Source organism: Cololabis saira, chromosome 6, assembly GCF_033807715.1.
Source record: "Cololabis saira isolate AMF1-May2022 chromosome 6, fColSai1.1, whole genome shotgun sequence".
NCBI lineage: Eukaryota > Metazoa > Chordata > Actinopteri > Beloniformes > Belonidae > Cololabis > Cololabis saira.
Genome location: NC_084592.1, coordinates 22519938 through 22544687, shown reverse-complemented (window position 1 = coordinate 22544687; position 24750 = coordinate 22519938). Strand labels below are relative to the sequence as shown.

Sequence of the window (24750 nt, the reverse complement as noted above, 5' to 3'; positions counted from 1 at the left end):
TCAACCAAGCAATCAATGCGCTCGCAGCAAACTAGCCAACCCAGTCTGCCTATAGTTGGGACAAGAGATCCGCCCACCTTAATAAAAAAAAAAAAAAAAAAAAAAAAAAAAAAACCTGAATCTTCTCTCTTCCAATCCAGACAAAAGGAGACGACAGATCGGCGGCGGCGCGCACTCAGCCAGAGCATCAGGGCACCTTGGAGCGCACAGGGATTGATCCGGCACTGACAACACGCCCTCCACATCCACCTGAGAACCCACCCGGCCGAATAACTGTCCTTGTTGAAGGAGGACAAAAGGGAAAAAGACACTCGCTTTTATCCACAGCAAGAACAATACGTTCCCATGATGTCATACCTGTGGATTCTGCTATTAGGAAGCCTGCTGGCCTCGCACGCCAAGGCACAAGGTATATTAATGACCATTTTCTAATTCTGCCTATAACGTTCAAATGTATGGAAATGTGCTTTTTTTGTCTTCATGCATGCCACCTATCTATCTATCTATCTATCTATCTATCTATCTATCTATCTATCTATCTATCTATCTATCTATCTATCTATCTATCTATCTATCTATCTATCTATCTATCTATCTATCTATCTATCTATCTATGAATGTGTCTCCCATTCGTCTTTTTTTCTCTGCACCTCTCCATCCTCTCACTATATCTCTTTTTTCCTGTCTGTCTGAGTGCAGTCATCAGTCTCATTTGCCCATCTGCCTGAAACCATTTCCATGTAGTCCACCTCCAGCTGCATTCTGCTTGTTTTAATCATCCCTGATTGGATGAGTTAAAAGCTCTTCATCTCTACCACAACGCGTCCCCCCATCTGAAACCCAGACATCATCATCATCAAAGGTGTTTCATGCACTACAAAGTGCTCACGTTTTTAGGGATTTGGTCCATAGGGTGTGGTGAACTCAGTAATTATCTCCCTTCTTTTCTTTGTGACACATAATTCCTCATTTGTTTATCTGACTGACTGACTGATTCATCCCCGTCTCCTTTGCTTTTTTTTTTCTCTTCTGCATCTCTCAGAGCTCATTTTTTAACTCCCGTCTCTCCCCCTTCCTTCCTCTTCAGCTGCCCCATGGGCCTCTGCCCTTGCCTGCAGCGCATGCAACGATTTCACATTGTTCAAATGTGCAATAAAACTTGCATGGAGAGATGGGAAGCGCAGAGGAGAAATACAAGCTGGGGGAAAAAGGAGGGAAATTAGGGGATATGTTGGACAGAGATAAAGGAGAACTGTTGAGAGGGAAAACAGAGAGATATAAAAGAAAGAGGCCGCACTATCATTATGCAAACATATTCCGTTGAGAGTTAGCACTGTTGGATGTAAGTTGGTAATCTTCCTTTTCTGCTTCATTTTTTTAAACTTTTTTTTTAATACCAGATAAGCCACAAGAGAGGAAGCATCCTGAAACATACACATATGCAATGCAATGCAGTTTTTTGTCAATTATTGAATAACTTTTTTATTGCCATAATCCCCACACTTTCTTTTTCTTACTGTATTGTTATACTGTAACTTCATTTTGAAGTTACTGGACTTTGGTCCATTGAGACCGAAGGATTCCAAATGGGTGTGATTTGCAGACTTGTGCAAGCGGTTCTCACTGTAAAAGATGTGGCGCTTAGTCAGTTGCCTATGAGCACATCGTTTACCTTGCGTGTTAAAAGTTATAAAAGTGAGGGATAGGGAGTGTCGGTAACCAGATCCAGGCCCAGCTGTAGAAAACACCCAGCCCTCAACTAGTTTCAGCGCTTTACTCTCCCCTAGGGCCCTCAGCATTTGAACATGCATAAGCTTGTGTGTGTGTGTGTGTGTGTGTGTGTGTGTGTGTGTGTGTGTGTGTGTGTGTGTGTGTGTGTGTGTGTGTGTGTGTGTGTGTGTGTGTGTGTGTGTGTGTGTGTGTGTGTGTGTGTGTGTGTGTGTGTGTGTGTGTGTGTGTGTGTGTGAGTAAGAGAGTGGGAGAGAGGGGGGGGCTGATAGAGTGGGAGTAGGTGGGGTAGGCTCCAACTTTTATGTACAGAACATTGGGGAGTATGGGGAGAGTTTCATTAATGTGTATGTTTGTGTGTGTGTGTGTGTGTGTGTGTGTGTGTGTGTGTGTGTGTGTGTGTGTGTGTGTGTCCTGGAGGCAAATGAAAAGAAAAAAGAGAACCGTGTGATGTGCGTGTGTACTTTGTGTATATGCGTACACACTTGTGTGTGTGGACTTGTCCGTGTTTACACCTCCAACTGCCAACCTGTAAATCTTTTATTTTTTTATGTGGATAAGTGAAACCCACTTCCACACACACGATGCACACACACACACACACACACACACACTCTTCCATAGGGGCACATGTTTGAGGTGTACATGATTAGAGTAAACACAGAGCTCTGTGTCCCACCAACACACAAAAGAAGCATACTTAACAGAACAATGACGTCGAGGTGCTTTTGTATAACCAAACACGCACATCCACAAAGATTTGCTGGTGTACTATTACAGGGAAAGGTGGGGCTTTTACCGACACATATATGCTTATACACCCATTCATTCAGATACATATAAGTGAGCTCATAGGAGGAACCAGAAAGTTCTGTTCATTTTTGGCATTGATGACATGCCAAAAGTTCAGCTTTTTTTGTTACACCTACTAATTCCAGGTGCTATGGGTTGATTTATCTGCCGCTTTTGCTTTTTTACATCAATATAATATGTGTGACTCATACAAAAACAACCTTAATTTAAAAAAATTGGTATACATTTGTACTGTGTATAATGTTGCTAGCCAATAAAATGTTCCCACATGGATTTAACTTAGAAAATAGGTAAGAGGCCCTGACTGGAAAAGTACTACCGTGATTAATATGTTTGAGCTGCCAAGAAGTTATTTAACTCTTAACTGAAGGAGTGAGCAGCTTCTTGCTGCTTAAACAACCATGTTGGAAGAGACATCCTGTTGTTGTGGAACAGATGTTACTGTTTCAGAAGGGTCAAATTATTGGTCTGCATGGAGTAAACAACGTAACCGAGCAGGCTGCTGAAACTGCATTATTAAAGCCTGGAGGGACGGTGGTGCATCGTCATGGTAGCAATTTAGTCATTTGAGAAGAAATCTTTTACAATTGTAATTGGAGTATACCTAGATTTTTGGTCAAATCTAATACATTTAGAATATCTCCAGTGGGCATGAAAATTGGGCTCTGAAGTGATGGGTAAATGGCATGTGGTCTGTTGAGTTCAGGTTTACTCTGTTCCATGTGTGATGGCACATCAAGATAGGAAGAGAAGCCATCACATGCCTAGTATGATGGCTAGTTAACTAGTATTTACCATTAATAATATGATATGGATTCATCCCATTCACATTATAAAAGATCGGTTTAGACGTCATGAGATAAGATTTTCACTCTTGAATTGGCCTTAACCACAGAGAGAATCTTTGCATTGTACAGGAGAAAACTTTACAAGACTCTCTCATCCTCTTAACATCTTCGGTAGAAGTGATGGAAAGACAGTTTCTGACACTATGTAAGTGTATTAATGCTATGAGCTGTAATCAAAGGCTTTTTCTTAACCACACTTACAAGAAAACCAATGGGGCAGTAAGAAAGAGGGTCATTGCTGCGTATTGGAGAGGGAAAGGGCGATGACGCTCAGGGGTCCGGCCAAAAAGAAATCTTTAGATTTGAGGCACAGGAACATTTCCCTGTTCCCAGATCCCCGTTCCAGATAAAAACGTTTTGTAAACTGACTGATTATTTGGTTAAGATCTGTTATAACATGTAGTCATTTACATTGCATCTAGGCAAAATATATAAAACAAAAAAAAAACAAGTGTTTCCTGTTTCAAACCTCTTGGCGCATTTGATGTTAAGATGTACTGTAAGTTATCTTAATCTAAAAGAAAAGAAAAACGACCTGTCAGAAAGAAGAACAAACCTTTTCATGATTTACCTTCACTCCGTAGGCCAAATCGATTAACTTACTCTGACTGTGTAACAGTTAGAGGCCTCTAGCGAGGGTGGCTATGATCCCACAGCCCTGATAACCTAACCCTAAACTAAACCTCATGCTTTAACCTTAATCGTAACCGTCGTAAGAGACAACATCTGTTATATTAGACGCTATATAAATAAAATAAATAAAATAACCCTTTCATCAATAAGAACGTTGGAGAACGACATGGATCAGCATCAATGGACGTGGGAAATGTGGGAACATATAGCTGTAGCTGTAGGTAAATCGGGAAGACCCCACCCTCTAATGGCACAAAAATCTGTGTAGGATTATCAATAACTTCTTATATTATCATTCATTTGATCTCTGGAAGTTGCAGCAGTAGCAAGTTAAAAATAAGTCCAAACACATGATGTAGGACATGTAAATCAGCGAGCTGATAGGCAGATATGCTAACATGAGCTCGTTGGCAGCTGTGCTCTCTATCAGATGCTTTTCTACCTGTTAAACGCAGAGGGATTTGTGTATATTTGATCCAACTGTTTGAGTAAGCACACAATGTAACTGACAGTGTGATTCTTCCCCATATGTGTGAACCGGTTTGACTTAGTTTTTTTTTTCCTCTGGGGAGCTTTTTCCAGTTTATCAGTGTCGAGTTATGTAGTATCACACAATAGCATGCAGTCATGTCAGAGACACAGATGAGTCAGCAGCCCCGGGGGAAAGTGGTGGCAGGGAAACAGACGGAGTTTAGAGTCTGTGCGGGAGAAAGAGCGAGAGGAAAGCTGGGAAACAGACGTAAAGACCGAAAAGAAGGGAAGGAAAAGAGGGAGAGGCGCTTTTATTGCTGTGCTAACACAAAACAGGACACCCCTTACTCAAAGTGTGAGAGTGAACGCGAACATGAACTTCATATGTTCGAGAACATGTGGTTGAAACTGAGTGAGGAGGAGAAGGAGGAGGAGGAGGAGGAGGAGGAGGAGGAGGTGGAAGAGGAGGAAGAGGAGGAGGAGGAGGAGGAGGTGGAAGAGGAGGAGGAGGAGGAGGAGAAGAAGAAGCAGCAGCTCGATGAGTTGCTGTGAGCGTGCGTGCGTGTTTGGAGCTGGTAAAGGTAACTAAATGAGGAAGTGGCAAATTGATCAAATGGGAACAGAATGTTCTGCAGAGCAACTGGAAGAGAGAGTTTTCATGCATGGGTAGTTTCTCTCACTGGTTAAGCTTGAGGTGGTTCATGAGATCCACATACCTCACACACACATGCATGGAAGCACAATCGTGTGAGAAAATGTGCCTTCTCATTTCCACATTTGCTGTGAAGTGAAATCAGAAACTTGCACAGTCACACATAGGCAAACATGCCAACCAGAAATCCTGTTCTGACTAATAAAAATTCTGGATTCTTCCAGATTAATGTGAACTTTCACACTGTTGGAGGATAAGATCGGTTTCTTGTTATTTTTTTTAGAATTATTATTATAGTCGTTTCAGTCCTAAATCTTCCAAACACTGTAGGACACTCATTTACGAAATACGGCCTTCAATACATCATCGATAAAGTCAGGGATTTCAAAAGGTCTGATGAAAGTGAGCCACGCGGCCACACCCATACACTCATGTGCCTAATTGGAATCATAAAGCGCTCTGATTAATGTTTAGCTTGGATGCTGAGTTGGCGCAGGGACTTTCAGGGGGAAAAGGGAGAAAGTGTTAGAGATGAAGACTTCTTGCTTCAATTAGCTCAGGAACCGTTCAGCTGCACAACTGTGTGTGTGTTCCATGTATTTGCGTGAATGTGTATGTTTTCTTTTCTTTTCTCTTTTTCTTTATCGTCATCAGTGTGTATTTGTGTGCATGAAGTGATCCAGGGTGTCTCCAGTAACTCCCGCTGCCAAAGGATTTATGGTGTGACAGAAATACTTTAGATATTGTTCAAGCTGCTCTCCCTTAAGGCATTACTGACTCTGATATAATCTCACTTGGCAAGTCTAGAGAGCTTTTGAAATTTTCTCTCAGGAATGAAGATACCAAATGTGGAAAAATGTTTTTACTTTTTTTTTGTGTAGGCTTACTAAAAAGGTATTAAAGGTATTGAACTCCTACATTTTGGAGGTATTTGCCCTATCTTCGGGAAAATTTTTCTCCCATCTTATCATCGTTTTGCTGAGAGGAAGAAGCAACTACACTCGTGCCATAATTATGAGAAGCCTATACTCGATATTTCGGCAGAGCTCAGACGCACCGGCACAAGGATGCTGCCGAAATCAGCTGAGCGCAAGAAGGATCCAGTTAGAGCGTAGACTGCTGTTTCAGCTCCTCACATGAAACAAGGGAATGTCACAGCAGCGATCGAAGCACACGCATGCAGCTGCACACACTGGGCACATATCATGCAGAAAATGACAAAAGAGCACGTCTCCGTCATTTTCTCATTAGTACGGAGCTGCAACCCCCTGCGCTGAGGTGGAGACTTCATCGAATGCTGACGCAGGTCAGACATGATGGATGGGTCTGTCATCCAGTTGTGGCTTGAGTGTTAACATCAGGCACCAGTCAGGGCAGGGTGTGGCTCTGAGTCTGAGTGTCAATGTTGACAATTACGTTTAAAATGTTTCCAATGGCAACGCTTATCAGCACGGAGCTTTACTTGTTCAGTATGAATAGGATATGTAAAATACTTTGTGAAAAATGGAGGGCACAGAATACCGGCCATGACTGTCAGATGATACTGAGATGGATAGGAGATTGTCACATCTTTGTTTTGTGGTGAAATATCAGCGTCAGTTTCAATTGAAGGTCTTGTTATCAACATGTTTTTAATAGAGCATGCATGTTCCATCTTTTTTTTTTGTTATTGAACACAACTTGTCCCAGTAGTGAGTGCACCACTCTGACATCCTTCTGTTTCCTTCTTTCTTCACACAACTTTATATAGATGATGCAGCCCCACCATCAGACGACGAAGTCCCGGCGGTGGAAGCCGACGCTGAGGAGGAGACCGTTCCAGATCCCGCGGTGAGGAAGGGAAATACGAAGCTCATTTTTGGGAATGTTAAAAAAAATGATATGTAATTTGTACAATTGTTTTAGAGAAACAGATTAAAAGGAAAAAGAATTCCACTGTCTTCACTGACCAACTCCATTGTATTTAGAAATTGTAGATGCAGAATTTGATGGCAATCGATAATCACAGACATTGATATTTGCCTTTAGCTCTTTGGAATGCTCTTTAGAACGTGTTGCACTGGTTTGCTGTGGAGGTGTACTGCATTGTGGGATACAATGGTCAGAGCATATCGTTTAGGTAGTCCGTGCATCCTGCATGTTGAGTTGTACGTTTTGTCTAAATCAGTATGCACTACCAATGTAGTAAGTGTTTAAAAAAAACACCAAAAAACAGTGTTTCCAAATTTTCCACTTGCACCTCTGCATTAAAGATAGCATCATACATGAATGCACCCTCATGCCTCAACAGACGCTGGTTATCACGTTTTTCACTGATAAGAGTCTAACCCTTGTTTTTCTCAGCAACCCTTGCCATAAACAAACGTCTAACAAACTCAAACATGCATTCATCTGACTAAAGAGCCCTAAGTGTCTGAGAAATGTGCACAGAACTGTTTCTGAGTTAATGTGAGGCTTCTGCCTTCCATAGTACAGTTTCAGATGACATTTCTGGATGCAGCAGCAGAGTGTATTGACTTTTCTTAGGTACTCCCAAGCCCATGTGAATTAGTAGATTTTTTTTTATTACGACGATTTCCCAGGCGGTGTTGTCTGAAGGCTTAAAGGCGAAACAAGTCCAACGCCTGTCTTGTGCTTTACGCACTGAGATTTCTCCAGACTCCCTGATTAGTTTCATGATATTGCGACAGACCGTATTTCAAAAGTGCATAGAGAAGTATTTTTAGTCTGTAGTGATTAATGATGGAGTTTGAGACAAAGTGGTGAGCAACAACCCATCCTTGCTTGATATTACTAAGCCTTCGGTGAATGCTCATTTTATAGCTAATCTTGACACACTCACCTGCCATTTTTTTTACTGAATATGTTCCAGATATAGTCTTATATATATATCATATAATCTCTTTTACCTTTCTTTGCCTCTCTACCAATGTTATGGTGTTGCTGACATCAAATTGGAGTTTTCTTTTCATTATACCTTTTTACTAAGATGAAATTGGTCAGTGAAGAGAGTTAAGCCCATTTTCTTTGCACATGTGCAAATAAAGTTCAAATTTGTTTTCGATCCATTTTATAAAACATTCCATTATTTATCACAAAAGAATTTGATATGATAACTTTCATGCTTTTGTCTTGCATTTTTTTTCTCACTTCATGCTCCAGCTAACAATTCAGGCTGTGTAGCGAAAGTGCAGCTACAGAGCCATATATTTTCAGAACCTCTGTCTATGTTTGGCTCGATAATGTGATCGACCAGTACATGAACGTGATTTCATAAGATGAAAATCTTTTGCTAAACACAGGAAGAACCTGAGCAAGCAGAAACTGAAGCTGAAGTAACTGAGCAAGATCAAGTAGGCGGTGACGCAGAACCAGAAACAACCGAAGGAGATACAGAAGCAGCAGATCCCGCAGCAGCAGATCCCGCAGCAGCAGATCCCGCAGCAGCAGATCCCGCAGCAGCAGATCCCGCAGCAGCAGATCCCGCAGAAGCAGATCCCGCAGCAGCAGATCCCGCATCCGAGGAAGAAACCGCAGACGGAGATGCTCCTGTGGAAGCTGTTGAACCAGCGTCGTCCAAGGAAGAAACTGCCGAAGACACCCCTGCAGTAGCTGTTGACCCAAACCCATCCACCGAAGAAACAGTAGAAGCAGAGGTTGCTGCAGATGCAGAAGTGGAAACCACCAAAGACGAAGATGCAGAGGCAGGGACTCCTGCAGGACAACCCGAAGTAGACGTAGCTCCTGCAGACGACGATGCTGAAGCAGTTATTCCTCCAGTAGACAGCGACGCTGAGGGCTCTACAGTAATAACACCAGGTGATATTAGAAATTCATATGTAATGTCAATATTTACGAACATACACACCATTTATTATACCCTGTTTTTTTCCTCTCTACTTGATTATTGAGGTAGCTGTAAAACAACTCAGTCAACTGATTGAGATTAGAACAGCGTGCACATTTTTTTAACCATAATCTCAACAGCAATTCATTAAAAGGCAATGATTATTGTATTCTTAGGAACAAAACGTGGTCAAAATAAATAAAATGATGTATGTTATATGTTATAACCCCAGAATATGAAAAGGGACCTGGACAGATCCTTCTTTGACATTGCCTTCGTTCAATGAGTGACTTTGAAGCCCAAGGTTTTTGTATTAGGACGTTACTATGTTTAATTTAGCAGTAAAATTAGACAATTTTAAGATGGAAATCTATTCAAATTGGATCCCTTCTGGAGGAAGCTCCCACTGTTCTTTCAAGGAACGACATGCTCTTGTATTTCTACAGTGGCTTCTAACAGGAAAAGCTGAGGTTGTCACCCAGTTATAGCCCAGTTATTTTTTATACACACGGCAATACGGTGCATAATATCGACAATATTTTAACAAAGTGAGTTATGTAACCCTTGTCCGCCTTCCCCCCTCTATCCGTGGCCAGTCGCTGATCCAGCTGCTCAAGATCCAGCGACAGAAAATGAAGAGGTGGAAACTCCAGGGAGCACTGATGCACCACCTGTCGAAGATGATGTTAGTATCAGTTTTTAACTCCTACTCAAATCTTGTTGTGTAAATTACAGCATTTATTCAAGAGATGCTAAGTTGAATGACTAAACTAATCATTTTTGTCCATTCTCATCCTTTTTATCACATTGGTGATAAAAATGTAATAGAATGGAGCAGATGGCCAAATCACTCCGGCAGCAGATGCCGGTGTTGACAATAATGATGACGCACCCACTGCCGGTTCACCCATCGAGCCTACAAGTAAGTACAGAGATGTTTGTCCACTCCTGTATGTGTACACATTCAGGGAATAAAATGACGAAAAAGCAAATCTGCTCTCCTACAAGTCCTGGATCCTGTTGGCAACGACTTTGTGATCATTGTAGAAAATACAGGTTTCAGTGCCGGTGAATTGAACTGTATCACACGATCTGGTGTTCTGCCATGATCTACATCGCTTTTAAATCATTGCATAGTGACAGCAGGTACAAACTTTAGATGAATCTTTCTGTTTAGATGGAATTAAACAGAAAGTCATAGCGCGCATCATGATTTGTTTGGCAGAACAATCTGGAAAGTCCTTCATCAAAATTGTTTTGAAAACAGCAGGGACCTTCAAAAAAATACTCAGACTACCAGATGTCTGGTCTGTCTGCCGCAAAATTCAGTCAGATGAACGAAGAGTAACTAGCTCAGTGAACAAAGGTTGACGGCTAAAACCTGTCTGGTAGCCACAGCGTGAGGCACTTCTTGTTCTTAACTTTTGTTTCTCCACAAGTGGTTGTGAAGCCTGGCACATTATATTGTTTTGTTTTTTATTTTTTATTTTTTTTAATGACTCTCACAAGAATCCAGCTGTATAAAAGGTAGGGGGTAGAAAAACAAACATAAATTAAAGCTGCAAGCAGCGATGAACGGGCCCTCGCACTCATGGCCACCGCCCCCCATAAGCATATCAGAAATGACACCACCCACGACTTTCTATGTCAAACCATTCAAAAGTTATGGCAGAAAATAGGAACTATGACATATCGACCAATCAGAAGAAGGGGCGGGGCTTATTTGCACCAATTATGGTCAAGTACTCAAAACCGATAAAGATGACACCACCCACGACTCTCTATGTCAAACCATTCAAAAGTTATGGCAGAGAAAGGTTTTCTAGAGGGCGCTGTTGAGCCGTCTTGTCACGCCCATTAATGCAAACCACGAAATATCAAATTTATCACCAGGCCTGGCTTGCGTGCAAAATTTGGTGACTTTTGGGGAACTATCAAATATGGACCAATCAGATGAAGGGGGGGGCGCGCTTTTTGGCGTCTAGCGTCGCCACGGTAACGCTTTTGAAAGAGAAAAGTATTGCACGTCGTCGCAGGATGGAGACACACATTTTGATGTATAACACACCTGGGTGCACGTTACAGTTCGGGCCGTATTAACTGCCGAAGGAATGGCATAAATTGCGCCAAAATTACACGATTAATTCAAAATGGCCGACTTCCTGTTCGGTTTCGGCCATGGCGCCAAGAGACTTTTCTTTAAGTTGCGACATGATACAGGTGTGTACCTATTTTTGCGCATGTACGTCAAACCATATTGTGGGGCTTGAGGCACGAAGTTTTCTAGGGGGCGCTGTTGAGCCATTTTGCCACGCCCATTAATGACTTTTGGGGTACGTTTAGGGGGGCAAAAAGGCCCTCCTTTCGTCAGAAGAAAGGATAAAGAATAAAGAATAAAAATTTCTACAGATACAATGAATAGGGCCTTCGCACTGTAAGTGCTCGGGCCCTAATTAGACTTGAAAAGCTGTAGGTAAAACTTTATGCACTTATTTTGCAGGGGATTTTACCATTTTAGTGTGCGTGTGAATACACTCCCTATAAAATGTGAAACGGTACACCGTGTTTGTTTCTGGAACACGTCAGTTGAAAAGGAAGTAATCTATTCCAAAGAAAGCCGTTGCTTCTGTCATCCAACTGCCAAAACGACATGCACCTCCCCTTTGTGGCCCTGCAGTTACACACCCAAATCCATTAATCAATTCCGGTTTATTCTAACACTGATCCAACATTATAGCACATGGAAATGTATTTACTTAGTCTTTCTTAAAAAGATAAGTCAACAGAGTTTGCTTCAGCATTCTGTATCTCAGCCTGTTGGCAGCTGGGATGAGCTCTGGACATGTTCCCAGTCCATCCCAGGTCACTACACGATACAGTCCATAACATCCCTCTTCTCCTTTTGAAATTAAACTGCAGAGTGCTCATAAAAAATGTTAGCAGTAGCTATTACCCTGCACATTTTCAATCTAAAAGAAGTTTGTCATGTGCAGTGTTTTTGCCTGTTAACGACATCTGTTTACGTGGCGAATGCAGCGGCATTGGTTAACTGTGCTAGCAGCCAGCCGCTACATTGCAGCTACTTACTAAGTTGTTAATTGTATTTACAACTTAGTAAGTGATTTTTCATGGCTGTTTTGCCATCGCCGTAGGCCATAATGCACATGCATGTTTGGCAGAGAGCACTTGTCTTGTGATTGCTCGATATGGGTGGACGCACAGCTCCGACCAGGGCTCTTTGGCACTGAGCTCTAAGCACAATTTTCCAGTTCAGTTGTCAATAAAAAGAAAAAGGATAGGTACAATATTCAGAACAAAACACAAGAGCATGTGTCCACCTAACAAACTTATTTCCCAATACCCGTAACTTCAGGTCTGATCTAGAAAATGGCCCTGCGGAGGACTTGCCATGTTGTTCTGTATATCAAGCCATGGGGTTGATAAACTCTAATTTTTGTGGATTTCAGATTGTTTTTAATCATTTTGTAGATAAGGAAAGCAAACACCTTTCATCGCCACTCGTTTAGTCAGAAAAAAACCACGGTGCCATTTACACCTTTATGTTGGTTCTTCATTGAAATCCGAGCAAACTAACTTCAAATCCTGAGGTCCAGCCCAAGTTCTTCCTGATTGGCTGAAATAATGTTGGGTGGAAAGAAACACTTTGTTCAAATTTGACAGTTAAATTAGACTGACTTCTTCAGCCTTTTATAAGAAGAAACCTTTAGTAACCTTTCACATTTGGCAGCCTTATGCAACTAGTCATCATTTAAACTAAGTAGTGCAGATGTCAGATTAACGATGTCCATATGTATAGAATATAATCAATAATATGTTATTATTGCATTGTAGACGCTTCTAAAAGCGGTGGAATGAGTGAGTATTTTAATGATTTAGGTATTGCTGTGTGAGCTGTAGCCCTTCAAGCGGTAAAAAAAATAAAAACAAAACAACTTCTGCTTTTGTAACAGTAAGTCACTGAAACATCAAAGTGGCGGATCGGTGCGGCACAGCTGCACCACTGTTGATAATAGTGTCACCACCATTATTTATTTTACTGGGTGGATCTGAAATGTTTGCATCAAAAGCATGATTCTGTTCTTTCTTTCTCCCCACAGTTCAAGGGAACGTTGCTCCTCCTCACATTAATCCAGGTAAAAAGTTATTTTTATAAATTATTCTCTACTCATTTACAGCTCTCCAACTCTTTGGAGTTTCATAGAAACTAAGTACTCAGGGACACGAAAAATAAAAAGCAAACCGCAATCTTTCAGCACATAAAGTAACAATACATTCACGTAAAGATTTTATGCTTTTAGTTATTAGTTTCTCCATAACAGCATTTTAAAATGTCACTAAAATCCCAAGAACAGAGGAAACCGCTGAGGTTTCTTGTGTCTGTAGGGGTTTTAAACTCCGGCTGAGTCTCCCACTGCGCGTCTGCCTCGAAAGTCAAACAGATTTGAAGAATTTCAAATACAGTGTTTGGTCTCTGGTGCAAGGCCAATTTAAGTTTATCCCTTAATATTAAAAAAAATATTAGATCTCCACTCTCTCCTCTTTGATCTCAGAAATGTCAATGAAATTCCCTCTGACATCATCTGTTATTGTTGTATTTTATGTTATTCTTCAAAAAAATGTGCCTTCCTTCGTCGCCATGTATGATATTCTTGCAACTCCCTTCTTTATTATCACGTTTATGGGGATCAGACATGCTTTCATTCTAACAAAAATGCAATTCCTCTGAGAACCTAATTAGGTTGGAGTTTGGCTCACACACTTCTGCCTCCTAAATTGTGTGTGATGTTATTTCAGATGCCTCCCTAAGTAATCTATCACAACTGAGGTGTCACCTGCATGTCATACTAGATAGATAGATAGATAGATAGAACTTTATTCATTCCCTAAGGGAAATTAAACCGTCCAGCAGATCAAAACATAAACATAAAAATCAACCACACTTCCATTCAAAATAAAAGCACATTCATAATATTAAAATAAACATGAAATATAAGGTTTTTAAACAAATATCACGTAAAATGCAAACTAAAATATAGTCCAGTTGTGGCAGAGGTGAGTGTGTGAGACTGAGTTCAGGACGAGTTAAATACTGATAAGTCCTCTTTTACGCTTCCTTCTTAAACTGGAAGAATATTTATATCAGTGTTTCAAAGTAGTTTTTTTTTTAATGTTATACCTCTCTTCAAAGAACAACACTTCTCTCTCTTTTTTCTTGTTGTTTTACTTTATGGCAGTGCACCATGGAGGGTTCAATCCATGTGTGAACTATATATATATATATATATATATATATATATATATATGAACTGAATATGAATATAGATATATGAACTATATATATATATATATATATATATATATATATATATATGAACTGAATATGAATATAGATATATGAACTATATATATATATATATATATATATATATATATATATATATATATATATATATATATATATATATATATATATATATATGGGAATTGTGAAGAAAAAAAAGAGTTGGAGTTTGAGGTCAGAGCAAAAACAAGAGAGAAGAAGGGCAGGAAAAGATGGCATGGTAAAATCAAATCTATTGGTATCTATCCAGTCATCAGTATGCATCAGTATTATATTATCTGCTTTAAGGATTTTACAAGAGAGGGAATAGGCCACTGGATAATCATGCCTCTGAGGCTCCATCAGCCATTAATTACTCCACTAATCATCCATCACCTTATCCGGCCAAAAACTGTTTTGGCTGGCTGTTCACACCCAATGACTTGTATGTTTCATAAGCCACTTGGGTTTTCCCCTCAGTCAATATTTAGTTACGTAAAGGATTATTCCTGCAAGATAATATTCTTTAATGCGAGAACGCACTGGTTCCCAGGATCGCTGTTCCACCCTCGCTGCTAGTGTTTCAGAGTCATTATTGAGAACTCCTCTGTGGGCATCCATGAGGAAACCAAGTGGAAAGAATTTCGCTTCAAGTTACCATTAAATAGATAAACAAGAAAACACAACCGTGTCCTGCATTAGAGAGCTAATATGTTGTTTTTTTTTCTTTTTAGAAAATGTAAAGGTTTGTTTTCTTTATGTTTGCATTGTCAGTGATATTTTTCAACTTATTGATATTCAGATCTGGGGTTCAACTTGGAAGATGCGTTGTCTGGGAGCGCCGAGGAGACCCAAGAGAAGAAAGCACCAAGTAGCCGCAGTGCTAACTCTGGTAAGTAATAATTCTGGCAGTTTTGTTTTTGTTACTTGTAACACAAACATAAAAGGTGCAGGGTAAACAGAGCTGTACATAAGGAGTAAGTAAAGAGCGCTTTCAGTTTACTTTTCCATCAAATTGGAATCCTTCAGTCCTGCGGTCTGAACACTAAGGAATAACTATAAGTTACTGTAATGTACATTAAACCAGTCTTTGATTCTTTTTTTTTAAAACTCCTTGTGCCATATTTAAGTGCAATATTTGAAGGGAACCCACAGAAATCTGCGTACTGTGCTAAGATATCACCTAAACAGCTTTGGCTCTGGGTCTTTTTAGTAAATTCTGACCAAGCCCAACACAAATCTGCCTTTCAAAGTTTTGTCTTTAAAAGAAAATATAGTTCAACAATTACTTCTAGAAATGCAAGAACGGCTAAAATTTTAATTAAGACATGCGTTACATTTTCCACAAATTTTAGTTTCATGACAAAAACTTTTGAAGCTAATTTGAGTGAGAATTCAGTACAACTGATTATTACTTATATCATTGTAAGATCCATCTGCTGTCCATTAACTCTATCCCCAAAGTCCCAAAACAATTAAATTACAACTGTGAGGCTCTTTTTATTTTTTGGCTGGAGTTGACGTCATAAAGTCATAAAAATCCTGTTTTTAACATCAACACAGCAAATGGCACGAACCATGACTCAACCATCTTCATACAATCCATGTTCTGAATGAGGTTCTTACTTTAAAGCCAACCATTTATTCCTCCAACCACTTCAAAATTATCTTCTAAAATATGTTTTAAGATAATCTTGTGGCGTCTCTTTACTGTGAGAATTCTGTGTTAATATACAGATGCTGATAACATGACGATACATCACAGTTTTACTGACGTTTCTAGAGCGTAGCACGGAGAACAGGTTTGCAGCGTTTAATCTGCACGGCTCTCTTGAAAGCTGACTCTCCTCAAACGCTTCCCAAGTCATCATTTTCTCATGAAAGTTCTCCTCCTCAGCAGCTTGCTCATGTTGAAGCAGGTTGACAGCTTCCGTGACGTCACAGACGCATACAGGCATGCAGTGCAGATGGAGATAATGGAGGAGCAGACACAGTAGGCTTGTTTGCATATGGATCAGATCCAAGATCAGAACGACTGCCACCCAGCGCTCAAGTCTTTGATATCGCTGTGTATTTGAGACGCCTCTGCACGTAAACATAAGCGATATTAGCTGTGGGTGTGTGTACTTGTCTAGTTTTATTTGAGAGGATCATAAGGGCAGGTGGTATTTAGTTTTTTTTTTATATGCGTATAAAATGCATTTGGAGGGTTATGTCCCTGTTTTAGACGTATCATTAGATTCAATGGTGCTCGTTAAAGGTCTGGTTTGGGCGCGTACTAGGTATGACGTTATACCGATGAATTTCCTTACAAAGAGAACTACACGAGCTTCACATTTGTGCACACGTGTGTTTGCTGGAATAGATGTTACAAAATTTGTGTTACGCCCTAAAGGCATAACCGCAGGGCAACTAATCTCACCCTCTCTTCTCTCTTTCTTTTAGGAAGTCCTGATAAATCAGAAGGTGGTAAGGATCACCTTTTTTCATTTCCTATGATGTTTTAATGTCTGTGTAAAGCACTTTGAATCACCTTGTTGTTGAATTGTGCTGTATAAATAAACTGGCCTTGCCTTGTACAAAGCTTCACAGCCACGTCAGACGGGCTCATGTAGCTCTGAAACACACAGGATATTAATTACTAGGATGCCTTTGAGATAAAAACAGGATATAAGAGTCAGTGGAAAATGCCTCATCTCTACTGTTTGAAGCATATCCTGTTTACTATGGCTTCTCTGGTGTAGTCACGCTACATCTGCTGGAGGTAAACGCTGCTTCTTTGTGCCTACCGGGGAAACACATGCTTCTGTGTGAGACGTCTGTTTGTAAATGACCTCACGCTCAGTGTGTTTAACTGTGTTACTGCGCAAATGAAATGTCAGAAATGCTGTTATCCGTTTATGAATGCTGCGATTTAATGTTGCATACTAAATGTTTGTTTTCTGTTCTCAATTTACAGACAAACCTAAGGCCAAAGGTGAGCCATTTGTCTTCCCTCTGTGCTTTGTTCTGTCTCAAACACCCGGCCACCTTCGCCCTGCGCCCAACCACACATGCAGCATAAGCATTTGGCCTTTGTTTTGGGTCACACAAAAAGGTCCATGCTGGTCTGAACTTCTTGAACGGCATTTTTAAAACTTGTTTTTAAAACTCAGCTCTTCCAATATGTGTCTTTGCCCGATCACATGAATCACTTCAGGTGAGGGACGCGGAAGTGACAGAGTTTAAACGAATGGACGATTCGCCTTACTGGCTTAATCTCAGCTTAAAAAAGCTTTAACTTAGATTTAAACGGTTATAAAAGATAAGACTAACTTGGCTTTCATCTGCCAATACACGCATGTTCCCACATGCCGACAATTGCACCCATCTTTGCTTCCGTTTACTGACTCACTCTCTGGTTTCACTCCACTTCATTTCACTGACTCATTCCTTTTTATTACTTCACCACACCTCCGAGACTGAGGGCTCTTCCTCGTTTTTTTCCTCACCTGCACAGTTTCGCTGTGGTCTTTGAGCCTTCCAGTCTCCCACAGCGACTTCTCTTCAATACCTCCAACATCACCCTTCTGCCCCCCCATCCCCATCTCCCTCTCTATTCTCGCTGCAACAAATATTTGCCGTTATTGCTCTGCCTTGACTGAAGCCACCACAAGAACAAAAAAGAGCTTGTTTTTAAGTCGGAAACCTGTGTCAGACTTTGAATGTTGCGTGAAAGTGTATCACAATCTCCTTGCCTTCCTTACGTCTGATACTTATGTCTCATGTGCTGATTTGCGGTTGCATAAGGAAGGAGAAATACCATTCACAAGTATAGCATTCAAAAAAGGTCACGTATGTGTATATAGAATGTGTTTTTATAAATAGTATCAAGCAAGATGAGCAATAATCTACATTGAATTTGCACTGGGTCTTTTAATTGGCATGGAAACTATTCAGACTGGTGTTGTCATAGTAACAAGCTTATCAGGTGCAGAAAGACTTTTTATGAATGCTCGCTATGTGCGCTTTTAAGAAAATTATAGTGTTGACGAATGAAAAGACATTGGAAAATGGTGGGGCGCTCATGCACACGCGCACTTCTTCAGACTCATTTAATGAACACGTTATATCACATCATTGGGCTTCATTGCTGATTTAATTTATGTTCTTTGAAGTGAAAAACAGGCCACCACGGTGACATCGAACATGCGCATTAGTCACTGTGACAGGCTGGACTGAAAAACACTCAACTTAATATTGTAGAGCGTGTTCAGACTAAGCGGTTTACAGTTCAAATGGCACAATATGACCATCATCTGGTATAACTCATCGTCTTTTGTTTCTCCACAGAAGGGGGATCTGGCTCTTTAGCGGGAATCCTGTCAGGGATAATTGTGTCTGCAGTGGGAGCAGTCACCGGATACTTTGCCTATCAGAAGAAGAAACTGTGCTTCAAAAACAGACAGGGTAAATATATAAGACTTGTTTTCCAACTGATTACCTAACATGTCAGAGAAAGACGGTTTTCAACCAAGGTTTAATGTTTCAGTGGAAACTCAGATAGCCGCGAGAACAGATGGATGAGAGTTAGTCAGCATCCGAGCTTTAAAGGGTTTCACAGGGGTCAGATCCCAACCCCAAAACTGCCAGCATCTTTAGCACTTTGCTGCACGAGTGCAGCGTGGGCGGGGTTCACGTGGGTGTCCTCTAATCTGGAAAAATACAAGTTCTGAAGGTCAGTTATCCCACTTTGAAACCACAGACTCTGCTTTATTTCCCCTCGGATCGTCGTCAGTTGCACTGAGTTTACATTCTTGCTCCATCCAAAGCTGCCAATTCAGCAAAGTTTTCATTTACTGTCAACATGGATAACAAGCCAATCAGCTTTAGTGGAGTAGATCAAAAGCCAAATTCAGTTTTCATATTGAGAATATTTACATCCAGCTAATATGCTTAAGTGTTTTATGGATACCTTATTTAGATTTACTGTTTTTTCGGGGAAGTTATGGACTATGCTACTGACTTTTAGGAAGAGCGTAGTTTTTGAGCTGAAAGCAGGATTCCTTCTTTTCACGCTCAGAAATTGTACCCTCATCCAAAAAGTCACTGTTTGTGTGCAAATACCCCCTCCAATGCTCAGGGCTTTAACATGGTCCTGCAAACGTTCTGCACTCATGCTTCATAAACTCTCGTCTACCTGTTACTGCACGTTGCTCCAGATTAAAGGAGGCAAATATAACCGTCCACACTTTGGGGTACTCCATGCTTGTGTTTATGTGCTGTTGTTGCTCCTTTAGCTTCGCTCTGCTATGGAAAAGACAAAAGTCATTGTGGATACATGTCTGCCTTGTTGTGGAATGAAAATAAGTGTTACAATAACGAAGACTGCCAAGCCCAGTAATTATCTGCACATTTCACTCGACAAAAGAAGTTCCCTATTGTTTTCGGCTCTTGCTCAACTTGTGATGATTTTGGTTGTTTTTTCCTCCTCATTCAGCCCAAGAACATTATGACTGTCTTCATTTCCAAACAGCCAGAGTATCTTGAAACAAGCTTTGTCAAAAATCCTAACAAACAGAGTGCAAGATATGACACTGACATTGCCGCTTTTGAGCTGACTTCTGACTTAGAAACTCCTGTATAAAACTTCCCAGTCCAATTCTGATTTGCAAACCCAAATGAGGGCTCACCATCATAATATCCACCAAAAGTCACATGATTCTGCATTTGCCACACCTCGGAAACTGATATCCTAAACCCGTGATGCTGACTTTAAAAGGGGTGAGGTCATGTGGAGTGCTGGACTCCGCCTCCTGAACACCAGTTGCTCTAAGCAGTGTATCGATAGACAAACTTCAAAGCAATGCTTTTGTACTTTATCGTTGTGCTAATTTGACTAAAACATGTAGCAGATATTTTGTTCAAACCTCCGGAAACAGTGTCAACTTTGGATAAAAGGTTATAATATATCTCCTTTTAATGTGGAAAGGAACTTTATGTTTACCTCGCAGTACTTTTTTCAGAAAAAGTTTTTTCTTTTTTACATATTAGAAACAAAAAAATGAGGCAAAATCTAATACCTGTAATTACTGTAGCCTGTTGAGCCTGTCGAGCCTGTTGAACCCTGATGGTCTGAAATGCAAATCTGAAGTTTAAGTTTGGGTCATGAGGGCTTTACATAGGATCTAAACAGCAATATTATGATGATATTTGTGATATATATACTTTTACTGATTTCTGTAATCTGTGTTGGTAAGTAATCTGCTGAAGACAGTCTCAGTCACAGTCTTGAGTCGGCGCTGTGAAGTAAAACAAAGACACAAACATGGAAACATTGGTCTCGGGATTATATCAGGCAACCTTTTTGGTTGGGAGGCTGGGATTTTAGATGAGGTTAGTTCACAGCAACCCCAGTGCAAAAATTGTGGAGCAGAAGTTGCACAAGCACACAGAAGAAGCCATAGCACAAAAATAAAAGGCTCAAATGGGAGGGAGGAACATTTGTACACGCAACAGTGAAGTACAGAAAACAGTTTTTTGGGGGAGGAAGAGCATATTTGCATGCAAGCGGTGCAATTTCGGAGCTTGAAAACAAGCAGGCCTGGTTTCACTTCAAAATAATATGCTTCTGATTAAAGATGCAACGTTATGAGGAACTCAGTATGTCTTAAAGAATGAGTGGAGGTTTTAAATTAATGATGCCATGTGGCCAGGAACAACAAATAGAAGGTTAAGATGGCGCAGATATGAAGACCTTTTGCAGCGTTCGATCAGACAGAAATTAAACCAATTTTCATGGTGGTGATAGAACGCAGTTAGAGATGAGAGGAATCGAAATCCCCAGAATTGTCCCTCAGGTGCTCCATTTATAGTTCGTGACTCCAGACAGTTTCCTGATTACAGAAATAAAAGATATCAGTTTTTCGTTTGGCTGTCTAGAGGAGCCACTACAAAGCGATAAAATGGACGTGTAATTCTATCTGGTAGTGTGTTCCCTTGTCTTCTTTACTTCTGTTTTTACTCTAAATAACATTTGTCAATCTTTGCAATTAGACGCAGATCCAGAAGCTGCACGCAAAGCAGATGCAGCCGAGGCTCAGTCAGATCCCCAAGGTATGACGAAGACATACAGTACACTGCTGCCCATAAAGTTGGAATCATTTTGTTTTCGGAAACATTCCTCTCTTTTTTCCTCACTTTATTTCATGGGAATCAGTACACTTTATGGGTAACAGTGTATATATATATATATATATATATATATATATATATATATATATATATATATATATATATATATATATATATATATATATATATATATATATACACATGCATGCTGACAAGAACTGTGTCTAACTGTGTCTGTTTTCTTTTATTTGTACAGCTCTTAACACCTTACTGAACTCATCTTAGACCAGCAGCGTTCCCCCGCCTGCCTGGACCAACGACAGTCAAGCAAAGTGGCAATCTCCCTGTTAGGCTCTGCCCGGTGGAGCTGAATTACTGTGAGGCCCCCGAGAGGGGCTGCGTGTTTGTCTGATTGTGTGCGTGTATGTTGGTCTATATAAACCTGCGTGTGTGTTTTGTTTGTTTTGTTTCTTTCTGTGAGTGCACATAAGTGCAGGAATAAGTAAGTTTATTCCTGCGTGAGCATACATATGGGGGGAAAAGGAGGTAAAGATCAAGTCAATGTATGCAAACTTGAGGGGTTCATGAATGTTATGACTAAGGAATTTATTAAAATGATTGGTCAAGATCCTTTTTTTTTCATAGTTGCCAAGAATTAAAATTTTACATTAATTATAATAAGAAAATGGCTTAAATATAAACTTTTTTTTTTTTTTTTAACTGTACGGCTACTATCCTGTTCTAGTAATTCAGTGTGAATCTAAACCCGTAATAGCTAGTGATCTTGTTGATGTTTAACTTGTACTGAATTATTACAGATGGATGTTTTTTTTGTTAGTTTTTTTTGTTTTCTGGGGGTTACGGTTGGGGTGGGAGGGGCGGTGGGGAGGGTTGGGTTCTGCCAGTCAATGAGCCAACCATCTGAAAATCATTTGAACATCCACTGTCAACCAGTCACTTCAGTAAACGCATTCATCTTATGATTATAAACGCCGTTATGTGTAATAATACAAATGTAGGATACGAGGAGTCTTTAAGAGCGTCCCGAGATTTCCAGGATTTTTCCCTCTGGCGCTTTGGGGATGCTCTTAGATGGTCCGGTGTGGACTTGGAGGATCAATGATGTCACTGTATGTTCGTACCTGTCGTTTTGTTTCATTTTGGTCTGTGTGTTCTTCGGTGAAGGGGCTTGGATTTAAATTCTGTGAAGTGACTACTACTTCTGCTCAGTTAGTTGGATGAATCACACGTTGAGGAAATTCCTCATTGACCTTTCGTTCATTCACCATACAACAAACTTCCCTGTTACATTGTTTTAGTGCTGTAAGCGAGTGGATCGTTGTCACCTGATGTGAACAAAATGTGGAGGTCTCACCGTAACGTTTTTAGCCGTGATTCTAACGTGCTCCGTGTCAGTCTAGTTGTGATGCAGTCATTTTTTTTTCTCTGTAGTGCCTTTCACTGACACAGCCTGGCGTGGTCACATCTGCAGACGCACAGGGAAGATCCAGCAGTTAGGACATAAATGTGAAAACAGGCAAACTAGTAGTGGAAAATAATGAATGTATGTTGTTTGTACTTCCCATTAAATACACGTGAAATAGCTCCAGACATACGTCGCACGGTCTTTGCAGATGCTCTGCATTATGTTCACAGCAGGCCAATTTCATATCCACTGCTTTCAGAACTGAACATGTAGTCCAAACTCTTTACAGTATGCCTTGAGTTTTGCTATGAAACTGTGTCTTTTTCATTTGAGCGAGCCGGTCACTGTCTGTGATTTTGTACCATTCTTATACAGACGCCATTCACCTGTGATTTTCTATATAATTCTTTATATTTGGCGGTGGTGCCTATGAGCCGACACTGATGGTCAGATGAGTCAACTTGTACGCTGTGGTATTTTGTGATCACTATTGTGAAATGCCTCAGAAGCAGCTGCGCTACTGCCTTCTTTTTCCTGCCTGTGTAGCACAATTTAACTTCTGAATGTCTCTTTATTGTCTTGAAGTTTTGTATCTTCCCTGCTCCCTTTAAACTTTTAAATGTGGCTATACAGGTTGCATAGTGCTGCAGTTCATGTAGTGTGTTAGTAGCTGCAATACGGGACAGAGACTGTTGCTGACAGCCTAGCCTCAAGCTGAGAAATATTAGTAGTCTGTGATGTCACATATCGAATGATTCTAGATTATGAACTGTGGGCTGGATGCAGCGTCTAATATCTCTGCCACTTGCTATTTTAACCTGTAATTTGTGATAAGACGATAGATGAGTTTCTCTTGAGATGCTGGTACAAGTGGATAGTATGTCTGGAATAAAATAATATTGCACAATATGCCCACTAAGTAGCAGTACAAGCTTTTTGAGATTGCCACTAATGCCTTCAAAAATAGTAAATCCTCCTCTGAATGCAGCACTCGCCCCTTCGCCAGCTCCATTATGTGCCGCGGGATTCAGCCAAGGCACTGATGTACTGCTGGGTTCGCTCAGAAAACTTGCCAAAACTTATTTGATGTAAAAAGGGGGGGATGCAACAATTTTAACATCCTGTAAACATAATAAGCATTGCTTCTGTTTGGAGCATTATAATCCACTCTACATTTTGTCACAGGCAAACTATTGGAGCACAGTGTCTAAACCAGAATGTAAACCTTGGGTCCTGAAGTGCACTTTCCAGATCATGCAAGAGAGCATCAATGATGGCGCGTACCAGTCCTGCCTTATTACTAAGAATCTCTTAAATATTCCTGAGAGGAAAAAATAAAGAACAATGTCAGGATCGGAAAGAAAGGGTGAGACAAGCAGAGGTGTTTTTTTTTTTTTTTAAAGCAGAATAAAAAAAAAACATTTTCAATGGGAGAAGCACTTTTCTATCCTGTATACATCTTGATCGCATTCAGACAAGTGTAAGATTCTTCTTGTTAATTTAAACTGCCATGTTTTTATTTTGTGTAGGAACTGTCTTCTTCATTGATCTGGCACTTGTGCTCTTCTGGAGTTGTGTAAATAATGTTTGACAAAGTCAATTAAACTGTTTCAGTGGGAGCTGTTGTTTCTGTCTGATGTTTTTGTAGCGTAATTTATTCTCCTTTTTGTTTCTTATATTCACCGTCAATTAATCATTTATTTACTTTTGTTCACTTTCGTGCAAACCTGAAAGGTCCCAAGGGAGATTTGACGATTAGACGCATTGATATAAAAACGGAAATGTGTAAAAAACAAACAAACATAGGTTTCTTGGAAAATATTGCAATTGTTATCATTATAATGCTATAATAGAAGCTCATTTATCATTGGATGGATT

The 24750-nt window shown here is 40.3% G+C and overlaps 1 protein-coding gene across 1 annotated transcript; it reads left to right on the top strand.

Annotated features, from left to right (window-relative positions):
- Window positions 1-145: 145 nt before the first annotated feature.
- On the top strand, window positions 146-24491 carry si:ch211-39i22.1 (serine-aspartate repeat-containing protein I). Its single transcript, XM_061723698.1, has 12 exons — window positions 146-409; window positions 6896-6975; window positions 8448-8964; window positions 9589-9677; window positions 9821-9914; window positions 13111-13146; window positions 15136-15225; window positions 16779-16802; window positions 17293-17310; window positions 18666-18782; window positions 21369-21428; window positions 21703-24491. Exons 1-12 carry the CDS (start codon window positions 346-348, stop codon window positions 21729-21731), a joined length of 1218 nt encoding a protein of 405 aa, XP_061579682.1. The 5' UTR covers window positions 146-345; the 3' UTR covers window positions 21732-24491.
- Window positions 24492-24750: the final 259 nt, after the last annotated feature.